Genomic DNA, 19,431 nt, shown 5'->3' with positions numbered 1-19,431 from the left:
TTTTTTCTCTGTGGGTCTCGCATATCTATATGTATCCACAAATAACAGATTCACAATATAAACAACATATAGGCTACTAAAATACTCTCATTGCATTGCTTTCTTTATAAGCTTGAACAGTTGAATCATGCAATCAATTCAATTCAATTGTCCCGCTAAACATGAGTTCATTTATTGGTTCCAGTTATTCTGTGAATGAAGGATGCAGGAATTGTGGATCATGTCATAGCCCCGATAGTGGGAATATTGAGGGCATATTTAATTGATCTAGATCTAGATATGTTAACGTTATTTTCTTTCGGAGTAGTCCCTGCAGTAGCCAGGCTTTAGATGGGCGGTACTAGTAGGCCCAGCTCCCAATGTTGGACACACTGTGCTGAAGTATGAACAACTGAAGTTCTGGGCACGCACACAGAGATGGGTCATAAATATAACGCACAACTTATAAGTGAGGTTGAGAACAATAAACCATAGGCTACAATGATATAAATTAGTAAAGAAATACAAAATTCAGACGGGACCGTGTTCAGAGTGAATTTTTGGCGTAGTCATAGTAGTCAAGGGCATAATAGGACATGGCAACACATAAGTCGAGAAACAATCTCAAAGTTTAAAAAAGCATTCAAGGTATTAACTACGTAAAACCTTACTTGCATAAATGGTTTGCATCAAAAAAAGAATCACAATTTTGACACCCATAAAAAATGTTTTGATGCGTCATCCAAAAATGGGACCGTGACGCACAGTGTGATCCAGAGGGAGGTGACTCTGTGTGAGTCACATGACTCGAAGTCACATGACTTGAGGTCCCATGGTCCAATCACAACAACATAAAAGCAAAACAAGGAAGCGGCGTGTGTATTTAAAGAAGAAAAAGAAAAACAAGTAGAAGGCGTGTTTATTCCTTCGGTTGCTGTAACTCGGTAGCTGTCTGTCAAAAGAGGTCATGTCAGTGTCTTTTCAGTGTGCGGGTTTTTACAGCAGTAGACATGCAGACCGGTCTCATCCTGTTGGTTTTGACCCTGTGGTTCAGTGCAGATGTCGGGCAGCGCGTCTCCCCGTGCAGCGCTGCTCCGTCCCAGTGAGACGTGCTAGAGACCGGTTAAGACGTGTCCCACCTTGCAGCCCTCATACCGTTGGTTTCCTCCAGGGCACAAATCATATCCTTGTCATCATGGCAGAACACATATCTGCCTAATCTAAGGTGGCCAGATTTCTGAGACAAAATCCGGGGATATTTTGGGTTCAGCGGTGTAAAAACCTCCAAACATGTAGTGTTTTTGGCATAGAAAAACTAAAATGGGGACACTGCCCTTACCATTCACAAAGCAGTTTCTCTCACTCTAAATCCAAAATTGCAAAGGAATTGATTAATAATTGTTTTTTTTAAGTAGTAGGCCTAAATTCTAGCTGAGATCAAGAACATCCTTAAAATCACTTCACTTCACCCAAACCAAGGCCTCCTCCTTACACAATATGATTTTCACAAGATTTTGGGAAGACATGGAAAATGGAAAATGCCACACTTCAAGTTGAATGACAACTTCAGGTTATATGGTTTTAGAAAATATATGGTTTTAAGGGGGTTGAATCAGTTTTCCCTAAATGTGGGTGGGAAGTAGCAAGCAGCTAACCTGCCATATATTGTTGTATATTGTACAATATTAATATCTTATTGTGAATGGTCCCTAACTTGAAATATGTGAATTATTAAAAAATATATACATTACAAATGAAGGCCAACATACCTTAAACCTTATTTACCTAACCCAATGTATTATACATGGGCAGCACAGTAATGAGGTTGGGACATGTGTCATGCCATACACTGATTTATCTTTAGACACTGTCAATTCCATGTAAAAGTGGGTGTGACCCACCAAAGAGTTTTTAGTGAAGAACAAATGGTTGCACAATTCAGAAACAGGAAGTTTTAATACAATGGTCTTTACAAAAACCAACACACACACACACACACACACACACACACACACACACACACGCAAAACAGCTGTGTCTGTCAGACAAACAGATCTGTGATCATACACACACATCGTAGATAATACACATATCAATTCAACATTAAATAACATATACAGCATGATAAACAGTAACACTTACAAGAACACCTTTGGTTCGCCAATCGTGTTCAATCAATGATATTCCTGCTGTGTTTACACCATAGCTGGCTGAATAGATGCACGAATGCCATGAAAGTACCGCGTAGGTAGGCTACCTGTAGCCTCTCGCGAAGGGAAGAAGATAGTTCCACTGCGCTGCTATGTGCATTCTAGAGGGGCATTCTACTCTGATCGGGGCTTGTTCTGGCTGGCTTTAGCCTGTGGCTGTGCGAGCAGTAGACACGGTGCGCAACTACATGTCTTTTGGTCAACATTTTCATTTTTTCCTTTATTCCAATTTCGGATCTTTCAGTCACAGTGAAAACCGGGGACAGCGGTGGCCGGGGACAGGTCACTGAAAACGGGGACTGTCACTGAAAACGGGGACTGTCCCCGGTAACCGGGGACGTCTGGTCACCCTAGCCTAATCTTAGCCTCCCACAAGCCTCTATTCTTGGGAATGGGAAGTCGGGGGATCTCCAGCCAGCAGAGACCTATGGGATGTTGTGGTGGTGCACGATCTCTACGCACGCAGACAGTTTCTGTTCCCTACCTTCCCCCCCTATGCCTCAATTCATATGCAACGTTTATTTTCTCTTTCACCAGAAAGCAAAAGTTGAGTGTATCTGTCATGTACCTACTTGCCACAGAGTTATTGTTTGTTCACACACAGGTACCCTTTCGTCTGTATGGTCCTTAATTTAGGTTGATAAAAAAAAAAAGTACAATAAAATATATATAAAAATACTGTTTGTCTGTTTTTTTGGTTGTTTTTGATCGTTTGTATAAATATATATATATTCTCTGTGGGTCTCGCATATCTATATGTATAGATACACAAATAACAGATTCACAATATAAACAACATATAGGCTACTAAAATACTCTCATTGCATTGCTTTCTTTATAAGCTTGAACAGTTGAATCATGCAATCAATTCAATTCAATTGTCCCGCTAAACATGAGTTCATTTATTGGTTCCAGTTATTCTGTGAATGAAGGATGCAGGAATTGTGGATCATGTCATAGCCCCGATAGTGGGAATATTGAGGGCATATTTAATTGATCTAGATCTAGATATGTCAACGTTATTTTCTTTCGGAGTAGTCCCTGCAGTAGCCAGGCTTTAAATGGGCGGTACTAGTAGGCCCAGCTCCCAATGTTGGACACACTGTGCTGAAGTATGAACAACTGAAGTTCTGGGCACGCACACAGAGATGGGTCATAAATATAACGCGCAACTTATAAGTGAGGTTGAGAACAATAAACCATGGGCTACAATGATATAAATTAGTAAAAAAAAAAAAAAAATTCAGACGGGACCGTGTTCAGAGTGAATTTTTGGCGTAGTCATAGTAGTCAAGGGCATAATAGGACATGGCAACACATAAGTCGAGAAACAATCTCAAAGTTAAAAAAAAACATTCAAGGTATTAACTACGTAAAACCTTACTTGCATAAATGGTTTGCATCAAAAAAAGAATCACAATTTTGACACCCATAAAATTTTTTTGATGCGTCATCCAAAAATGGGACCGTGACGCACAGTGTGATCCAGAGGGAGGTGACTCTGTGTGAGTCACATGACTCGAAGTCACATGACTTGAGGTCCCATGGTCCAATCACAACAACATAAAAGCAAAACAAGGAAGCGGCGTGTGTATTTAAAGAAAGAAAAAGAAAAAGAAGTAGAAGGCGTGTTTATTCCTTCGGTAGCTGTAACTCGGTATCTGTCTGTCAAAAGAGGTCACGTCAGTGTCTTTTCAGTGTGCGGGTTTTTACAGCAGTAGACATGCAGACCGGTCTCATCCTGTTGGTTTTGACCCTGTGGTCCAGTGCAGATGTCGGGCAGTGCGCCTCCCCGTGCAGCGCTGCTCCGTCCCAGTGGTGCTCCTCTCTGGACTCGGCCATTCAATGTGGGGTGAGTCATTCAAAAACTGGTTTTACTTGTGTCTCTCATCAATTGACTTTAAGTAAACAAGGAAACATCAAAGCTATTGTTGAGTTTCGGCTGATAGGTTAAACGCACTTTGATATTTCCTATTTCTTTGTTCCTCATCCGTGATAAATAAATCCGAATGTTCTCTTTCTGAGAGTTATCTATAGAAGATGCAGTTCAGACCTCAAACCAATACAACGACATTAAAGCGACATGGGGTGGCAGTGTTGACCTAGATTGGAGGTCCTCAGCTCAACTTTACAGCAAGTCAACAGTCCATGCACTTCCATTGCAGTGCGGATAGCACTACCAAATGCTGATTAAAAACCACACACGATTGGCAAATGCATATACCCACGCCCTCCGGTGAAGAAAATAAGTGTAGAGCGTGCCCTTGGATTCTTAAACCATGTAGACCTGCTTCCTTGGACCACGATGACCCATTTATTCCCAGCATATCCAATTAATCTAGATTTAAGGGCAGATTTGATGATAGTGAAATAATAATCAGGGATGGTTTAGCTTTGTGTCTTGGACCTTTTCACTTGAAAACCAACATTGAAATAAGAGGTCATCGTGGTCCAAGACGGGTCCATCTGCTGAAGAACAGAAGAGGGCCTGTGGATTGCGAATCCGTGCACATGGTTTATGAATCCGAGGGCAAGCTTAACAATCAGTTTGCACGCTTTACAATCTGTTTGCACGCTTTACTAATCCATGTGCACAGATTTACTTTTTTTTTTATCATGTGACCCGAGGGGTGCTCTGTAGCATCTTGATTTGATCTTTTAAAGATAAACCATGTATGCCTATAGCAGAAATGTACTGCTGATTCAACATTTCATCTGAGATATGGTTTAATGATTAACATGATTGAGAAGTATGTTCACAAAGCAGAAACCTACTATGCATATTAAACACTTGACCATTAGAAATAAACATCTATGACTTTTCCACTGTTGCATTTGTGATAGATCAAAACATCTTGTATCCCTATGGAAACATGTTATATAATTACTAGTATGAATTCCTGCTGACCTGTCCTATCATCGTGTCAGGTTCTGAAGCAGTGCCTGGAGGCCAACTTCACCCGCTCCCACTACCACCAGGACGAGCCGGCGGTGCAGCTGGAGCTGTACTACGAGAGCCTGTGTCCCGGCTGCCGGGGCTTCCTCACCCAGATGCTGTTCCCCACCTGGATCATGCTGCAGGACATCCTCAACGTCACCCTTGTGCCTTTCGGCAACGCCAGGGTGAGGACGGCCCTGGACACGGATTTACATTCTGCGGCTGTCTGTTTTCAGGCCTCTGTGTCCAAAGTGATGGTTTTGTAGTCCGTACTTGGTTTTCTTAAAGACGATATGAGGACCACCACGCCGTGATGTTCTTAATCGACGAAGTCCAGGCAGTTTAGTATTCACATTTCTGTTAAAAGATATGCAGATGCATTTGGGGTGTGTATTTAAAGTATAAAGTGATCATTTTCCACCATTCAGACAAAATCTTGTTTCAGCAAAGGTTTAACGAAAAAACAATGCTTATCCTTTACCCTCTGTTACCTCGTACAATATCCAGAGAAATCTGTAAAATAAATCTGAGATTACCGGCAATGTCAAAAGTGTCCTTGTAAAAGGAATTCTTCAGCTGTTCATTGTCTCCTCCAGGAACGGTTTGATGGGACTAAGTTCGTCTTTACGTGCCAGCACGGAGAGGAGGAATGTTTAGGGAACATGATTGAGGTAAGGAGTCTTCCCAATGTACGGACTAAACCAACTGTATACACCCTTTGACAGTGCAGAAAGAGCTTAAGTTTCTCTGTTGTCTAGGATTAAACTCCATTGAAATTCAATTCATTCATGATAAATTGCACATGTTACAATTCAACTGCTAGGATGTACTATTTGTACATTACTCTGTCTAATGTAAAATAGACTTGTTGAAAGTTTTCTTCTCTCTCCCTGTTAGACTTGTTTACTGACCCTGGCAGAAAGTTCAGCCTTCCAGGTCATCTACTGTATGGAGTCCTCCACTGACGTCATCAAGTCTGCTGAGGCTGTGCGTGCCCCACCACTAAGATTCCCTTTTATTTAGTCTATAGTTTGCTTTGCTGGGGATTAATGTATGTATGTGTGGGTGTGTGTGTGTGTGTGCGTAGTGTCTGAACCTGTACCAGCCCACCCTGAAGTGGGCCAGTGTTATGAGCTGTGTGGACGGGATCCAGGGCAACAAGCTGATGCACCAGAACGCCTTGAAGACCCAGGCCCTGAAGCCCGCTCACAACTACGTCCCCTGGGTCACCATCAACGGGGTAAGGCAGGGGCCAGTGGAGGGCCGGGGGGCAAACTGAAGTCCGTAAGCCTAAAGGACCATCGAGCAGGTTGTGGTTGGACATGTTGCGCAAGAATGCCTACAGATAGAATGTGGACATTGATAATCATGTAAATGGACTTTAATCAAATGTCAAATTGAGATAGACATTTGGGGACTGGAATAGAGAACGATGCAACTCAAATCATCTGGTGGGGGTGGGGGTGGGGGGGGGGGGGGGGCGGCAGGATAACATTTATTCATTCATTTTAATTTCTTTATCTCCTTCTCTTAACGAAACCACATGAATGAAAACGTGTGTTCTTGTTGGACAGGAGCACACAGAAGACCTGCAGAACAAGGCCATGAATGCCCTGCTGCCACTGGTGTGCAGCCTGTACCAGGTAGACTTTCACTCTATAACCCAGATCTGGGCTCAGTGGATCATTGGATACACTGCTTACTCTGTGCAACTGAGAATTATGGGGGGGTTATCTTTTCTTTTTTTGTGCTGTTGTTTCTGTTTTAGATATCTGAAAACATTGCTGGGGAGTTTTTATAAAGCAGTGGAAAGCCATAACAGTTAACAGTCATGTGCTTTTGGTCCACCTTTAACTGTGTGTGTGTGTGTGTGTGTGTGTGTGTGTGTGTGTGTGTGTGTGTGTGTGTGTGTGTGTGTGTGTGTGTGTGTGTGTGTGTGTGTGTGTGTGTGTGTGTGTGTGTGTGTGTGTGTGTGTGTGTGTGTGTGTGTAGGGCCCCAAGCCTGATGCCTGTGGCGCTACCCGGAGAGGGCGGTACAGGAGCTACTGCCCCACCGACTGAGGACACGCCCCCCGCCCACCTCAACCTTTCAAATGCTGAAGTGTTGGAAAGATGTTGAATGCCAGTGGTTTAATTGAAATCTAAATTTAAAGCATTGAGGTGGCTTTTGCACTTTATTGTTCGAGCTAAAGGACTTCAACGAAACATTTTTAAACCTGTTTTTTTATTTTTAAATAAAGGGAACTGTGATTGTATGCCTTTTGTAATACAAGATTGAAAGACGTGTGTTTTTTTTTATTGTTATTCTAGTTCTTAATCCGAGTTTACACAGTTATTACAGGTGCCCTGAGTCAAATATGCATTTGTTGGGCAGGGGGAAATCTTCATATCACTGCATGCTTAAAGTAACACTGCAGGCTGTGTGAACGCACGCAAAAGCGTCAAGGCTGCTTCAGACACTTGGTGGGAGTTGTTTGGTAATGGGCCCTCACAACCAGTTTGTTGTGGCGGCCCGTAGGTGAGCGTTCTGTTTACCGTTGCTTGTATCGAGTATTGTCAACTCGTGAAAAGTTACATGGCAAATGTGGAAGTAGTTTTCACTGAAAGGTCCTGCCCAACCAGTACGTCTGGATTCAAAGCATGCTGTGTGAATCATGCTTGATCTTTACCTGCATGTTGATAACATAAATAGGTAAGGGTCCAGCAGGAAGTAAGACCAACTGCCTTCACTCGCGCTTTAACATTTATCGTAGTGGTCAACTGCTAGCATCCATTTTTTTTAAAACCGAGTAGTGAGTTAGTGGTCAGGATTAGTGGTTGAGTATCTAAGTGAACTTCATGGGTTCTGAAGAGGTTAAGAGAGTAGAATAGTGTCGCGGTCACACCTCTTACCTCCTCGCTGACCCGATAGGACTTGGACATGAGTGAAAGCGTCTCGTCAAAGGAGGTGGGCTTCATGGAGGTAAGCTTGATACAAAATGATATATTTTTTCTGGCTTTTCATTTCAAACTGAACTCAGATTATTTTTATCAGCGTGTGTGTAAAAAAAAAAAAAAAAAAAGCTACACAATCTTACACACACGCATTTATTTATATCTACCATCAATTATGGTCATTATTGAATAAAGTGTGCGCCTGGTATATAAATTATAAATATATTTATGTAAATAAATGTATGTATAGGCTACTAATGTCTATTGATGGTGCAGAAATTTTACAAAAAGTATCAACACGTATCATGAAAGAAGCTGGCCAGCCATTGTTAACTGAAAGGTAGCTGAAAGGTGGGACGCCCCGAGAGAAAGAGAGGGGGAGATGGTCATAAGATCCAGGGAGGACAAAGGCTCTTATCAACTGGGCTCTGACGTAGAAGAGATGCCCTGAGTGCTAGACGGCAAACAGCATCCATGTGTGAGAACTCCATCTTGTGTTGAAGCTTGCACGGTGGGGCCCCCGGGATCGTGAGAGCAGGTGGTACATTCCAAAGATAAAACCTGTACTCAATGTGTGTTTAAGGCCCCATGGCTTCCATTTAGTAGATAAAACATAACAGCAACACACAAGGTGACCTATACCTCGTATAGGCTATGTAGTTAAGATAAAACTCAATAGACTAATGGATTAATGTGTTAAAGATGTAAAAATGAAAAAGGACAACGCATACATATATGGTTCCATACATGGTTTGATTTAATGATATTAACAAATGGATTAAATAGTTAATTAATGGAAAGTCCTCATAAACTAAACTTCAAGCATCGAAGACTAGGATCTGGAAATAGAGATAGATACTGAGGATGGAAAAACATATGGCTCTGGGCCAAACTCTTGTGCGTCACTAAAGATGGTGGAACATCTCTTCAAAACAAACCATTGTTATCTATTTTAACACAAAACCCACACTGATGTAGACGACAGTTCGGAACCACAGTCTTTGAAAATGTTTCTCTTAATCCACTAAAAAGAAAATCCTGAAAGGTGAACTCTTGAAGTTTTCTGAGGAGCCGATCATCAGTGAAACAAGGAGTTTCTGAAGCTAGAGGCAGAAAAACACGGGATCACAGGATCACTGTTTGCCCTCTGGTTCGAATCTCTAGGATGATAAGAATCATATGGTCTAACAATCTAATCATATGGACCACATAGGAAATTATTTATTTGTCTGACTTGTTGCTATTCCATTCTTGTGACTTATTCTTGTGACTATTACACTCTGCCTTGGCCTCTTATTCCCACTCACTACTTGTCAGCAGGATAGTTGAGTGGAAAATGCCGTTTGACTCTCAACCGAAGGGTTCTTGGTTCAATCCCCTGTCTGGGCACCGATAAGCATCCATGAGCAAGATGATATGTTTCATTATCAGATGTGGAGATGATGTATGTCGAAATTAATGATTTGGACAACAAAGGGGTCATCTACATGCTACATAGTTCTAAACACTAATGATAAGCAATACAAGAACAACCTAATGATAATTAAATACAAAAGCTAGCAATCATAAGTCTAAACATAAAATATGTGGTTCAATAAGATACAAACACAATTTACAGATCAAAAGTACCGTATCTCCTAACCCCCTCCCCCCGATCAGTCCTCTGGTTTAGAGGCCTCCGGTCCAGAGCTCTCCGGTCCAGAGCTCTCCGGTCCAGAGCAGACCTCCGGTCCAGAGCTCTCAGGTCCAGAGCAGGCCTCTGGTCCAGAGCAGGCCTCCGGTCCAGAGCCTGCTCTCCACCAGGACCTCCGTCCTCTTCAGGGCGTGAAGAGGGTCTCCTCAGGGCCCCTGCAGCTGCCCAGGCTCTGCTCCAGGATATCCTGTAGAGAGGGAAGAATCTTGGCCTTCAGGTCCTCTCGGAGCGTGGGGAACCTCATCAGCAGCTCCAGAGCCTTGTGAGTAGCCGATTAACACACGCTAGCACACTCACACACACATACACACACATGGTCGGCTGCACTGCTGACTGCTGCCCTGCTCATGAAGATGGAAACTCATGCTCCCATTGGGATGTTAGATAGCTCTCTGTTGAAAGGTGTCCAGGTCTGAGTGTAACGGTGCTAAATGATTATCCAGCATTTGTGTGATGCACAATGAAATTACAATATCCGCAAAGGATCTGGGTTGAAAATATCCCAATGTCCATAGTGCACCTGAAGGCATGACGTGCTCCTATGCAGTTAGGCCAACACCCATTCAAAGTGGCGTATACAGCTCACTTGTTCCTTATCATGCACCTCTGAACCTCCACTGATGTCGTCTGGACAACCTTTCAGCCTCGACGTCCTTTGACATGTGCCGGTTCGAATTGTCGAGTCAGTGGAAACAGGACAGATCTTGCTGAGGGCCCTATGTTGCAAGACACGCAACTTGTGATGTGGGTGATGATAATACGCTTTTGCTGAGCGGGTCAAACCAGGTGAGGGTAAACAAGCACGGCAGTGCTTTGAAATTAATTAATTTACCAGAAGTCTCGAACAAAAGTTTCCATGACAATGGAAACTGTGTGTGTCTCTGTTGTGAACACAGTGTTTGTGTGTGAGTGCGCATGTGCGAACCACATAGGTCCGCACACGCACACGTGTGTGTGTGTGTGTGTGTGTGTGTGTGTGTGTGTGTGTGTGTGTGTACTTGCTTCAGCGAATGTCCTTTATCCTGGGGAGCCTTGTTATTTTAAGAAAAAAGAGTAATTTGTTCCTTTGCAAATAAACCACAGCAAACCTTTTTTTGCTTGACTCTTGTGTAATGAAAGAGGAATGTGTAATGGTCTGACTACACTGAACTCTGTATGTATTGTATCGGTTAAGGTTATTACTGTTGGAGATGGCAGGGGATAAATGGTTGTTGTCGTTGTCGTTATGGAGGATAAAATGTAGGATTGTATGTTGAGCTGGTTGTCAGCCAGAGCAGTAGAGGGAGCTGTTGCTATCCTATGTCAGAGCTGAACATGTTCAGTTCAACATGTTCAATATGCAACAAGAGCAGTTTTGACATCTACCTTCTTTACAGCTTTGCTTCCTTCCTTTTACATGTTTGGCACTGGGAAGTAACGTTAAGTCATTCCTTTTAGAAGCATTTATTGTCATTAATCATCATGTAATTTGTTGGATTTCTGTTTACATCACTACAGCAATCAATAAATCGAAGGCTCTGACAACATAAAAAAAATGCGATATCTGTTGCAGGCATGGAATAAGCCTGTCCAATCATTTAATTACGCCCGAATGACAACCTGTCTGTCTACGTCCTACCCGGATACCTGCGCACACTTTCACGTGCACTTATTACGCATATAAAGAGTCGTCCACCAGACTAGGCAGAGCTATTGCTAAGGCTAGCGAGCTAGTCATGTGTTCTGGGGCCGTGGCTTTGGAGGGAGCCTGAAGGGAGGGATGGGATTTCTTCAGTTAGCTTCTAGCTTACTCTGGCTGGTCTCCCAAAATGGACTACCATGGCTTTAATTTCTCAAAACACAAACTAATTAGATTTCCCATCATAATATGATTGTGTTTACTTTTTTTATGACCATCCGGATTCAGACTTTACATTAACTTCAAGGTTTTTATGACGGCGCATTTATAACTGTATGCCAATTATGGCAAAGGAGTTGTAATAAAGGTCAAACTAGACACTTATATTGTTCAATGGGGACGGGGGGGACTGCATTATCATAGACAGAGTGACTCCCATGGATCAGTTCTCCTCTCCTTGCATGGAATAAAATGCCTCTCTTGTGTTCTTTGGCTGTAACAGGGCCATCTGCTTGCCTGTTTAAAACTTGAAAGTGCAGTTTTGATGCCAAGCCAAGGTCATTAAAGCAAGATAGCTTGCCTATTTATAGTCACGACATTGGACAATATTTGTCAACAATTATTTATGTTTCCATCGGACGTGTGTAGTCAGTTTCTGATCCACGTAAGAACCAGGGCGCAATTTACACTTTGATCAGCTGTCCAAAAAGTTTAGAAATAGATTCCATAGAGAGTTTATTATTCTATCAAATTGTTCAAAAGTCTCGGGGTCTTTAAAGAGAAAGAAAAAGGTTTGCTGTGAACAGGGCTGTCTCCTCTGGTCCCGCCGGCCCTTCGTCATAGGTTCAGCGCTGTGTCAGATGTTTCGGCCCCCCAGGTTAAACCCACCAGTCCTGACAGCACCGGTGTACAACTGTGTGTGTGTGTGTGTGTGTGTGTGTGCGTGTGTGTGTGTGTGTGTGTGTGTGTGTGTTCGTTCCCAGATCACAGGAGGACATTCCCTCCGTACTCTCCAACGGATAAACACAGAGCCTAGGGTGGGGTGGTGCTGGTGGTGCTGGTGGTGCTGGGCGGTGGGAGATGGTGGGGCCTCCAGTCAGATAGAGAGCGCCATTGTGACAGGACCATGCTCTCTTTATAGCTTTTATCTACCTCTGCTTTTAATAGTCAGAGCTTCTTCATGTGACTCGCCCCGGTGCGCTTCAACCAAGCATGTGAAGAGGAAAAAAACAGAGAGTCTTACTCTGAGGAAATACCAATCCACACAACATTAAAGCTTCAGCAGGGACTGGCTTTGAAAAAGTCCAAAATAAAAGCCTTGAGTGTATGGTGTCTGGCAGACGGAGAGTAAGCAGAAGGGACTGTGGGGCCCAGCCGGGCCCTAGCCATGCCTGGCGACCGGCTAATGTTTACTCTCTGGAGAATCTGAAAGAGGAAGTCATTACGAGGCATCATTTGAGGTTGACGGACAATACGCACATTGAGATCTTGGGTAAAGGAATAGGGAGGGTAGGGGAATTGGGAGGAGAAGGGGAGGGTTTGAAAAATCGAAAGTCAGACTGTTAAAGAAGGGAATCTATCACTCTATGGCGGCTCTGTGATTCTGACGTCCATATTTAGATGGAAAGAGGGAAGGCCCTGGGAGTTATGTAAACAAAGGCTAGGGGGAGGGTGGGAAGACCAGAGTACATCAACACTGATATTTGCATCGAATGCCTGGTTGCAATTTCTCCCTTGGAAGGGAAGATCGCATTTCAAATAAAGTTTAAAAGGCAGATAGTGAGGGCTTTAAGGTAGGCTTTTTGTAAGCTTTTTTCCACTCCCAGAGGTACCACTCTTGAGCCTCTCTCGATCATTTTTCAAATGGCCTTTCTCAAAGCAGCAGAGGTTTTAAGCTCTGCACTCTGTGTCGCCTGAGGACAGAGAGATGATGGATCCGAGCTGCCACAACGTCTTCATCTGGACTTTTGGATTCAAAACAGGACAGACGAGTCCTGCAGCACACTTGACTCCTACCAACCGCCTTTCCGTTAGCGAGGTGCGGACAGCGATATACAGGTGACTGTTGCGAAAGAAAGCCGGACAGAAAGACCGTGACCCCACCGTGAGTCAGTGGCTAACGGCGGGCGGACTCAGGAAGACCACATCGGCCACAGGTGACCCCTTGACCCCGCCATGAGCGAGCTGTGCTCCGAGAGCTCGGAGGACGAGCACTCCGAGGTCCAGGAGAAGCGGACGGAGGGTCGCCATGCCAGCCGCCCGCCCGTCATCCAGCTCACGCCCCGGCCCGGCGGGGGTTCGCCCGGCGGCTCCCCCAGGGTCTCCCCCAAGGACTCGCCGCGCGCCTCGCCCCGGAACTCCCCGCTGCTCTTCAGGAAGCTGATGATGAACCGGAGCATCTGTCTGCAGAGGCGCTTCACCCTGGCCCACACGCCCAGGTAGAGCTCCCCCCGTTTCCCCCCCCGTGCACCTCCACCACTACCCCCACTCGCACCGGGCCTGTCCCGTCCTGGTGGGGCGGACCCCCAGCTCCAGATGAAAGTGTTGATGTGGGGCTTTTGAGGAAGACACCAGAGGCCATTTTGATATGGATGCAATGTTGAATTGAATTGGAACCAACGCACACACACGAACACACGTATACACACAACCACACTTATACACACATACACACACACACACACACACACACACACACAAGAAAGTTAACCTAATATTTGAGCTAGGCCTAACACAGTTGATCCATTCTCCCTGGGTGTGGGAACGTTCTACTTCTTAAATAACCATAATGATATCTTAAGCACTGGCCCATGTTCAATTTGAAAGTTTGGTTGCTGAGAGATCTTCTGCTATGGTCTGGCCTGGGGTCGTCCTCCACATCTCAGGGCTGGGTTCTATTTCGGGGCTTTGTTGTTGTGCACGCGGCAACCTTTTCACGCTGCAGAAATGGTTGCCCTACAGCAGGCGTTATGAAATGAATCCCGACCACACGATGGTTATCCAGTGTTTAAACTGAACATACCGTCCTCTGTTGTAACCAAACCAGCCGGCGTCCAGGGGGAAACTATTCTATAACTTTATTTACTACTACTACTGCTGCTACTGTGTTGTAGTTAACATTCTTCAGTAATGTGGCTGCAATTATTTCATCAATTGTATAACAAACTTGATTGTAGCTTAGGCCATTATGTGGACATAGCCTTGTCTATTTACAAGTTCTAGCTTGTGAGTTATACATTATTCTTCTACTATTCATTACTCTGTTAACCCTGTTAACCCTGTTACCCAAATTGACCAAGTCAGCCTTTTGTTTGAAAAAAGACGAGAATAGTATGTTGACTTGGCTCTTTCAAACAAGGTCCAGTCCAGTGGTGTGTTTACCATAAAGTGGAATTTAAGATTTCAATTGAAATGCTCTCTTAGATGGATGTTTGTGTAGACAGTGATTGCGCAGGCATCACTAGAAAAAGATTTGACTACACATAAAAATACCAAGTAAATGTGAACATGCCAATGAACCAGCAGTGTGTATAGCCCTGTCAACTTTCCTGCTTTTTCCATTACAAGACGCCCTCAAAGCACGTCACGCATGGATTTAATAAAACCCCCAAATGATTGGGTTTTTGTGTGCTCACGAGGTCCCGGTGAGGGGCAGACCACCAGCTTGTTTGCGGAGAACGCCTGTGTTGCAGCGCGATTGTGTGCTATCCTTTATGGAAGCTATTGCTGTCATTTGTTTTATCACCCCTTTTTTCACGACCACTCATCAACCCAAATTATACTCATCAAATATTGACCAACTCTGCTGTGTGGTAATGAGGACTGCATTATTGAAGAAGAAAAGATAGAGAGTGCTTGTATGCTTAGATTGTGCTTCACCCTTTCCTTTTCTTCTCCTTCCATTTTAGGTTTCAATTGCAAGAATGAGTGTGTTGCTAGGCAGGTGTGTTTTGGTAAAGACCTCTTGGAAGAACAGTGTGAGTTGATGTTTGATTACATACACCTATGAAATAAAAGGTTTAAGAGCCTCAGAGAAACCCTAGCCTCTGCCGGAGGACACTGCTTTATGTTTGTTGGCCGGGAATTCAAATTAAACTTCGACGTAGGAAGTTGAACGTTCTAGCTAGCCCAAAACCCTGTTTACAAGTTCATCCATCTCTATAAACTTCTAACAAGGAGATCATTTTTCCCAGGCCTTTAATGGGCCGCTGTAACGCTGTTGGAGATATTGCGCCATAAAGCGGCATACCTGCAGATACATTCATTTATGCGGTTTACGATTGGTATTTTACGATTAAGTATTTTTTCTAACCCTTTCATCTATCTGGCGGGAAATGTACATTTCAAGGGCAAGGGCACGTCAGGCCAGGTTGATTTTAACGGCCAATGTGGAACACCTTACAGTCAAACTGCTTGATGTATAACCCCCAAATTCGACAACTTGCGTATTTTAAATTATACAATTACACGTCAGAAGGAGAGGAGCTCGCCGTACGCGGCTACGAGCAGTGTCCCACCATGTCAGCGTGTAATATAAATGGATTGAAATGAGTTACTGCAGGATGGCTGGTGCACGGGATAAATTAAACAAACCGTGAGTCAGGTGGAAAATAAACGTTGAGGGGAGCTTAAATAAAGCACACACCACGGCAGTTATTTTCACTTAGTGTCTCCGTGATGAACGGCTCGTTTTCCGTTCCAGAGACAGCTCCGCCATTCTGTTTTTAAGACAACAGTAGAAAAAGAGCTCATCAGCGATACCGTTCAGTGTTGCACAATATATAAGCTAGCTATTTACTACGACGTTAGATTGATGAAGTGCTGCTGTGTCACAAACAGACACGCTAGAGGCCAGCCCACCAGGGCACGGTAAAACAGAGCGACGAAGGAGCCCCGCTCGCAGCGGGTCCAGCGGGCCTCCGTGCAGATCACCCTGTGTCTCCCACATCCACTCATACGGTCAATAGGCCTCAAAATATTTACCCTCTAGAGAGCGAAGCGGTTTGACGGATCACCTCCGCTGCATTCTCTCACGAGCAGAAGCACAGATGTGTCCGAGGCCTGGTCCAGTGCTCTCATGTACGGCTGGGTGACCTTGAGGCCACTTTGACTCACAGCCATCAGAACAAGGTTCATGACGTGGCTCTGTGTCTTCAGGAACGGGCTGAAGGGTGAAGCTGCGACATCGACCGGGGTAGTCTGGACGGTTTGCTGTTGTTCCACTGATCGCCACCTCCTGCTTTGTCCGGGACGGCAGTTGCACACTCTTCTGTATTATCACCATAACTAATGAATACACTAACAGTTACAGTTATTTCTCCTTTACAGACACAAAACAAGTCTACCTACGCCATGCAGAAAAAGGATTGTTGAAGCTGTCTTTTTGCCATTGCTAGATTATGGAGATGTGTTCTATAGGAATGCTACCCTTACTTCTCTTAAAGCACTTGACACAGTCTATCATTCGGCTATCAGATTTGTAAGTGGCACTAGCTATAACACTCATCACTCTACCTTGTATAATACAATTGGTTGGCCATCTTTATCAGAAAGACGGTTTAGACACTGGCTGTTATATAAAGCACATATATAAAGTACATATATAAAGCGATCATGGGCGAACTCCCACCCTACATCTCCTCACTGTTATTCTGGCAATCAAATGTCCACCATACCCGCTCCTCTCATTATCTCCAGCTCAGAGTTCCCAATGTTCACTCTGAACTGGGTAAGTCAGCCTTTGGTTTTGACGCCCCTAGAACTTGGAACTCAGCCCAACAGACCCTTAAACTGAGTTCACTCATTTCTTATGGCCAGTTTAAAGTTTTAATTTCAAATCTCTCCAGCCCGGTCTGTAATTGTTTTACTTGACCCTCTTAACTGTCGCTTTTGTATGTCACTTGCCATATTTATTACTATAACTAAATTGTTATATTTTATTTATTTATTTTATTTTTGTATATTGTATTAATATTTTTATAATTCACTTACAATGAATTTGTTATAGTGGCCTACACTGGCCTTTGTCTTGTTTTATTATGTATCTCGGCAGCATTGAAAAAGAGGACTGCCCTCAATTGTATTTCCGAGTATGAAATAAAGGTTGAATGAATGAATGTTATAATAATAATAATAATAATAATATTAATAATAATAATAATACAAAATACTATTAATAATAATAGCAAACACATTTCATTGGTTGATGATGGTTTATGCACTTCTAGGCAAATAGTTTGGATAATACTTTCCCACCAATTCTGTTATTGAGCGTTTGGAGCATTCCAGCAGCATGGCTGCCTTGTGACACACATGCTGTGCCCCACAGATGTAGCCGGGCTGTGTGTTGGAGTGACATGGGACTCGGCGGGGTGGGCATGGGAGCGCACACTAGAGGCTATAGAGCTCTTTGACTCTCGGCAGCTGGCCCTGGCTTTGGACCTCGCTGTAGTCATCATCCTTGAGCAGGGTTCTGCTATAATCGTTGACATGCATCTGGAGTATAAAGTGTCTTACAGATAAACAAACGTAGGCAATCATGTTGGTTTGTTTTCACAACACAAGGAAACAAGAATTTCAATGCTACCCCTCTAAAGTCAGTTAACCGTTGAAATGGTTTTTGAACTGGCCACTAGAGGCTGCTGTGCCGTGTGCGTGCTCTTCTGATTACAGTACAGAGCTGAATGTTGTTCTATATTTAAGGTTGGTTCTTCTTTACTCATATTATTGTGACTTGTTTACTTCAGTATTATGCTTTCGCCACTCAGACAGTAATGTAACGTAGGCAATGTATATGAGTAGAGCATCTTGTGTGTATTACGGTATTAGATGGCATTGGTCTTCTTCCCCTGGTACTAATGCAAGAACCATAGTATTTCTTTGAAAATAGGATTGATTGCTTTGTTATGTTTCTTATCCCGTTTGCGCTCCTTCTGGATCCTGTTTTGTCCGAGACCTCCAATGTGTGATCTCTCAACAGTGCTCCATTCTGGTGTTATTCCTGCCGTTTTGTGATCACCTCTTTGCTCACATGCTCCAACGCTGGGGAGAAAATTCAACGGAACATTGAACTTGCATGATATAGTAGGGAAAACCAAGGGGACACACGCACGCACGCACGCACGCGCACGCACACACACACACACACACACACACACACACACACACACACACACACACACACACACACACACACACACACACACACACACACACACACACAGAGTATTGAGCTGTCAATCGACCTAGCTGTGCTGCAGGCCGGCCTATTTAACTATTGTGGGAGCAAAACTGAAACTCTGATTGGTATAATATAGTTAACCATAGTACAGTATATTATACGATTAAGTGCATGGTATGGCATGGCAGGGTATGGTATAGCACAGTATAGGAGTAGCAAAGCATAGTATAGGCATTCCTCCTGTATTATTTGACAAATTTGTGCACAGTTGAAGCCCTGTTATATTTGTACTGGGACGTGTTCTCTCTATCTTCACCCACCCCCCACACACCCCTTTCCTGTTCTATCATCCCCTCTGTGCAATTTGCTCTCTCTCTCTGCCCAGCCCCATCTCTGACCCAACCCCTCCCTTCTGGCGCTATCTCACTTGCCCTATCTCTCTCTCTCTCTCTCTCGCTCTCTCTCACTTGCCCTATCTCTCTCTCTCTCTCTCTCTCTCTCTCTCAGGGGAGATGATGTTTTTGTTTGTTGTTCCACCATATGCCTGGTCCTACATCGCTCTGGAGAGAGGAGGAGAGAGAGAGAGAGAGAGAGAGAGAGAGAGACTATAGTTGAATATGGACAAATGACTGGGACTGCCCACTCCTGGGATCATCTGCTGGGATTATAACACTGTTTGTTTTGCTTTGCAACTTTAGTTTGCTTCTGTGTTTTACACGTTGGATACCAACTCCCAGTCCAGTAACGTCCTGCATGAAGGCGACTTTGGATCCACTCTGCTCTAGATCTGTCCCGCTGGGCCAGGGGACTCTGCTTTGGGAGGAATTGAGTTTTTTCAGATCACAGCCGACTTGGAAGAATCCAAGCTTGCCATTTCCT

The 19,431-nt window shown here is 43.9% G+C and overlaps 1 protein-coding gene across 1 annotated transcript; it reads left to right on the top strand.

The window, feature by feature from the left end:
- The first annotated feature begins 3,752 nt into the window (after positions 1-3,752).
- On the top strand, positions 3,753-7,413 carry ifi30a (IFI30 lysosomal thiol reductase a). The gene is made up of 7 exons (XM_084481559.1): positions 3,753-4,041; positions 5,118-5,312; positions 5,724-5,798; positions 6,025-6,114; positions 6,215-6,367; positions 6,702-6,770; positions 7,120-7,413. Exons 1-7 carry the CDS (start codon positions 3,913-3,915, stop codon positions 7,186-7,188), a joined length of 780 nt encoding a protein of 259 aa, XP_084337685.1. The 5' UTR covers positions 3,753-3,912; the 3' UTR covers positions 7,189-7,413.
- The last annotated feature ends 12,018 nt before the right edge of the window (positions 7,414-19,431 follow it).

Source organism: Micromesistius poutassou (assembly GCF_964030765.1).
Source record: "Micromesistius poutassou genome assembly, chromosome: 16".
NCBI lineage: Eukaryota > Metazoa > Chordata > Actinopteri > Gadiformes > Gadidae > Micromesistius > Micromesistius poutassou.
This window is presented reverse-complemented; position numbering and strand designations above follow the sequence as displayed.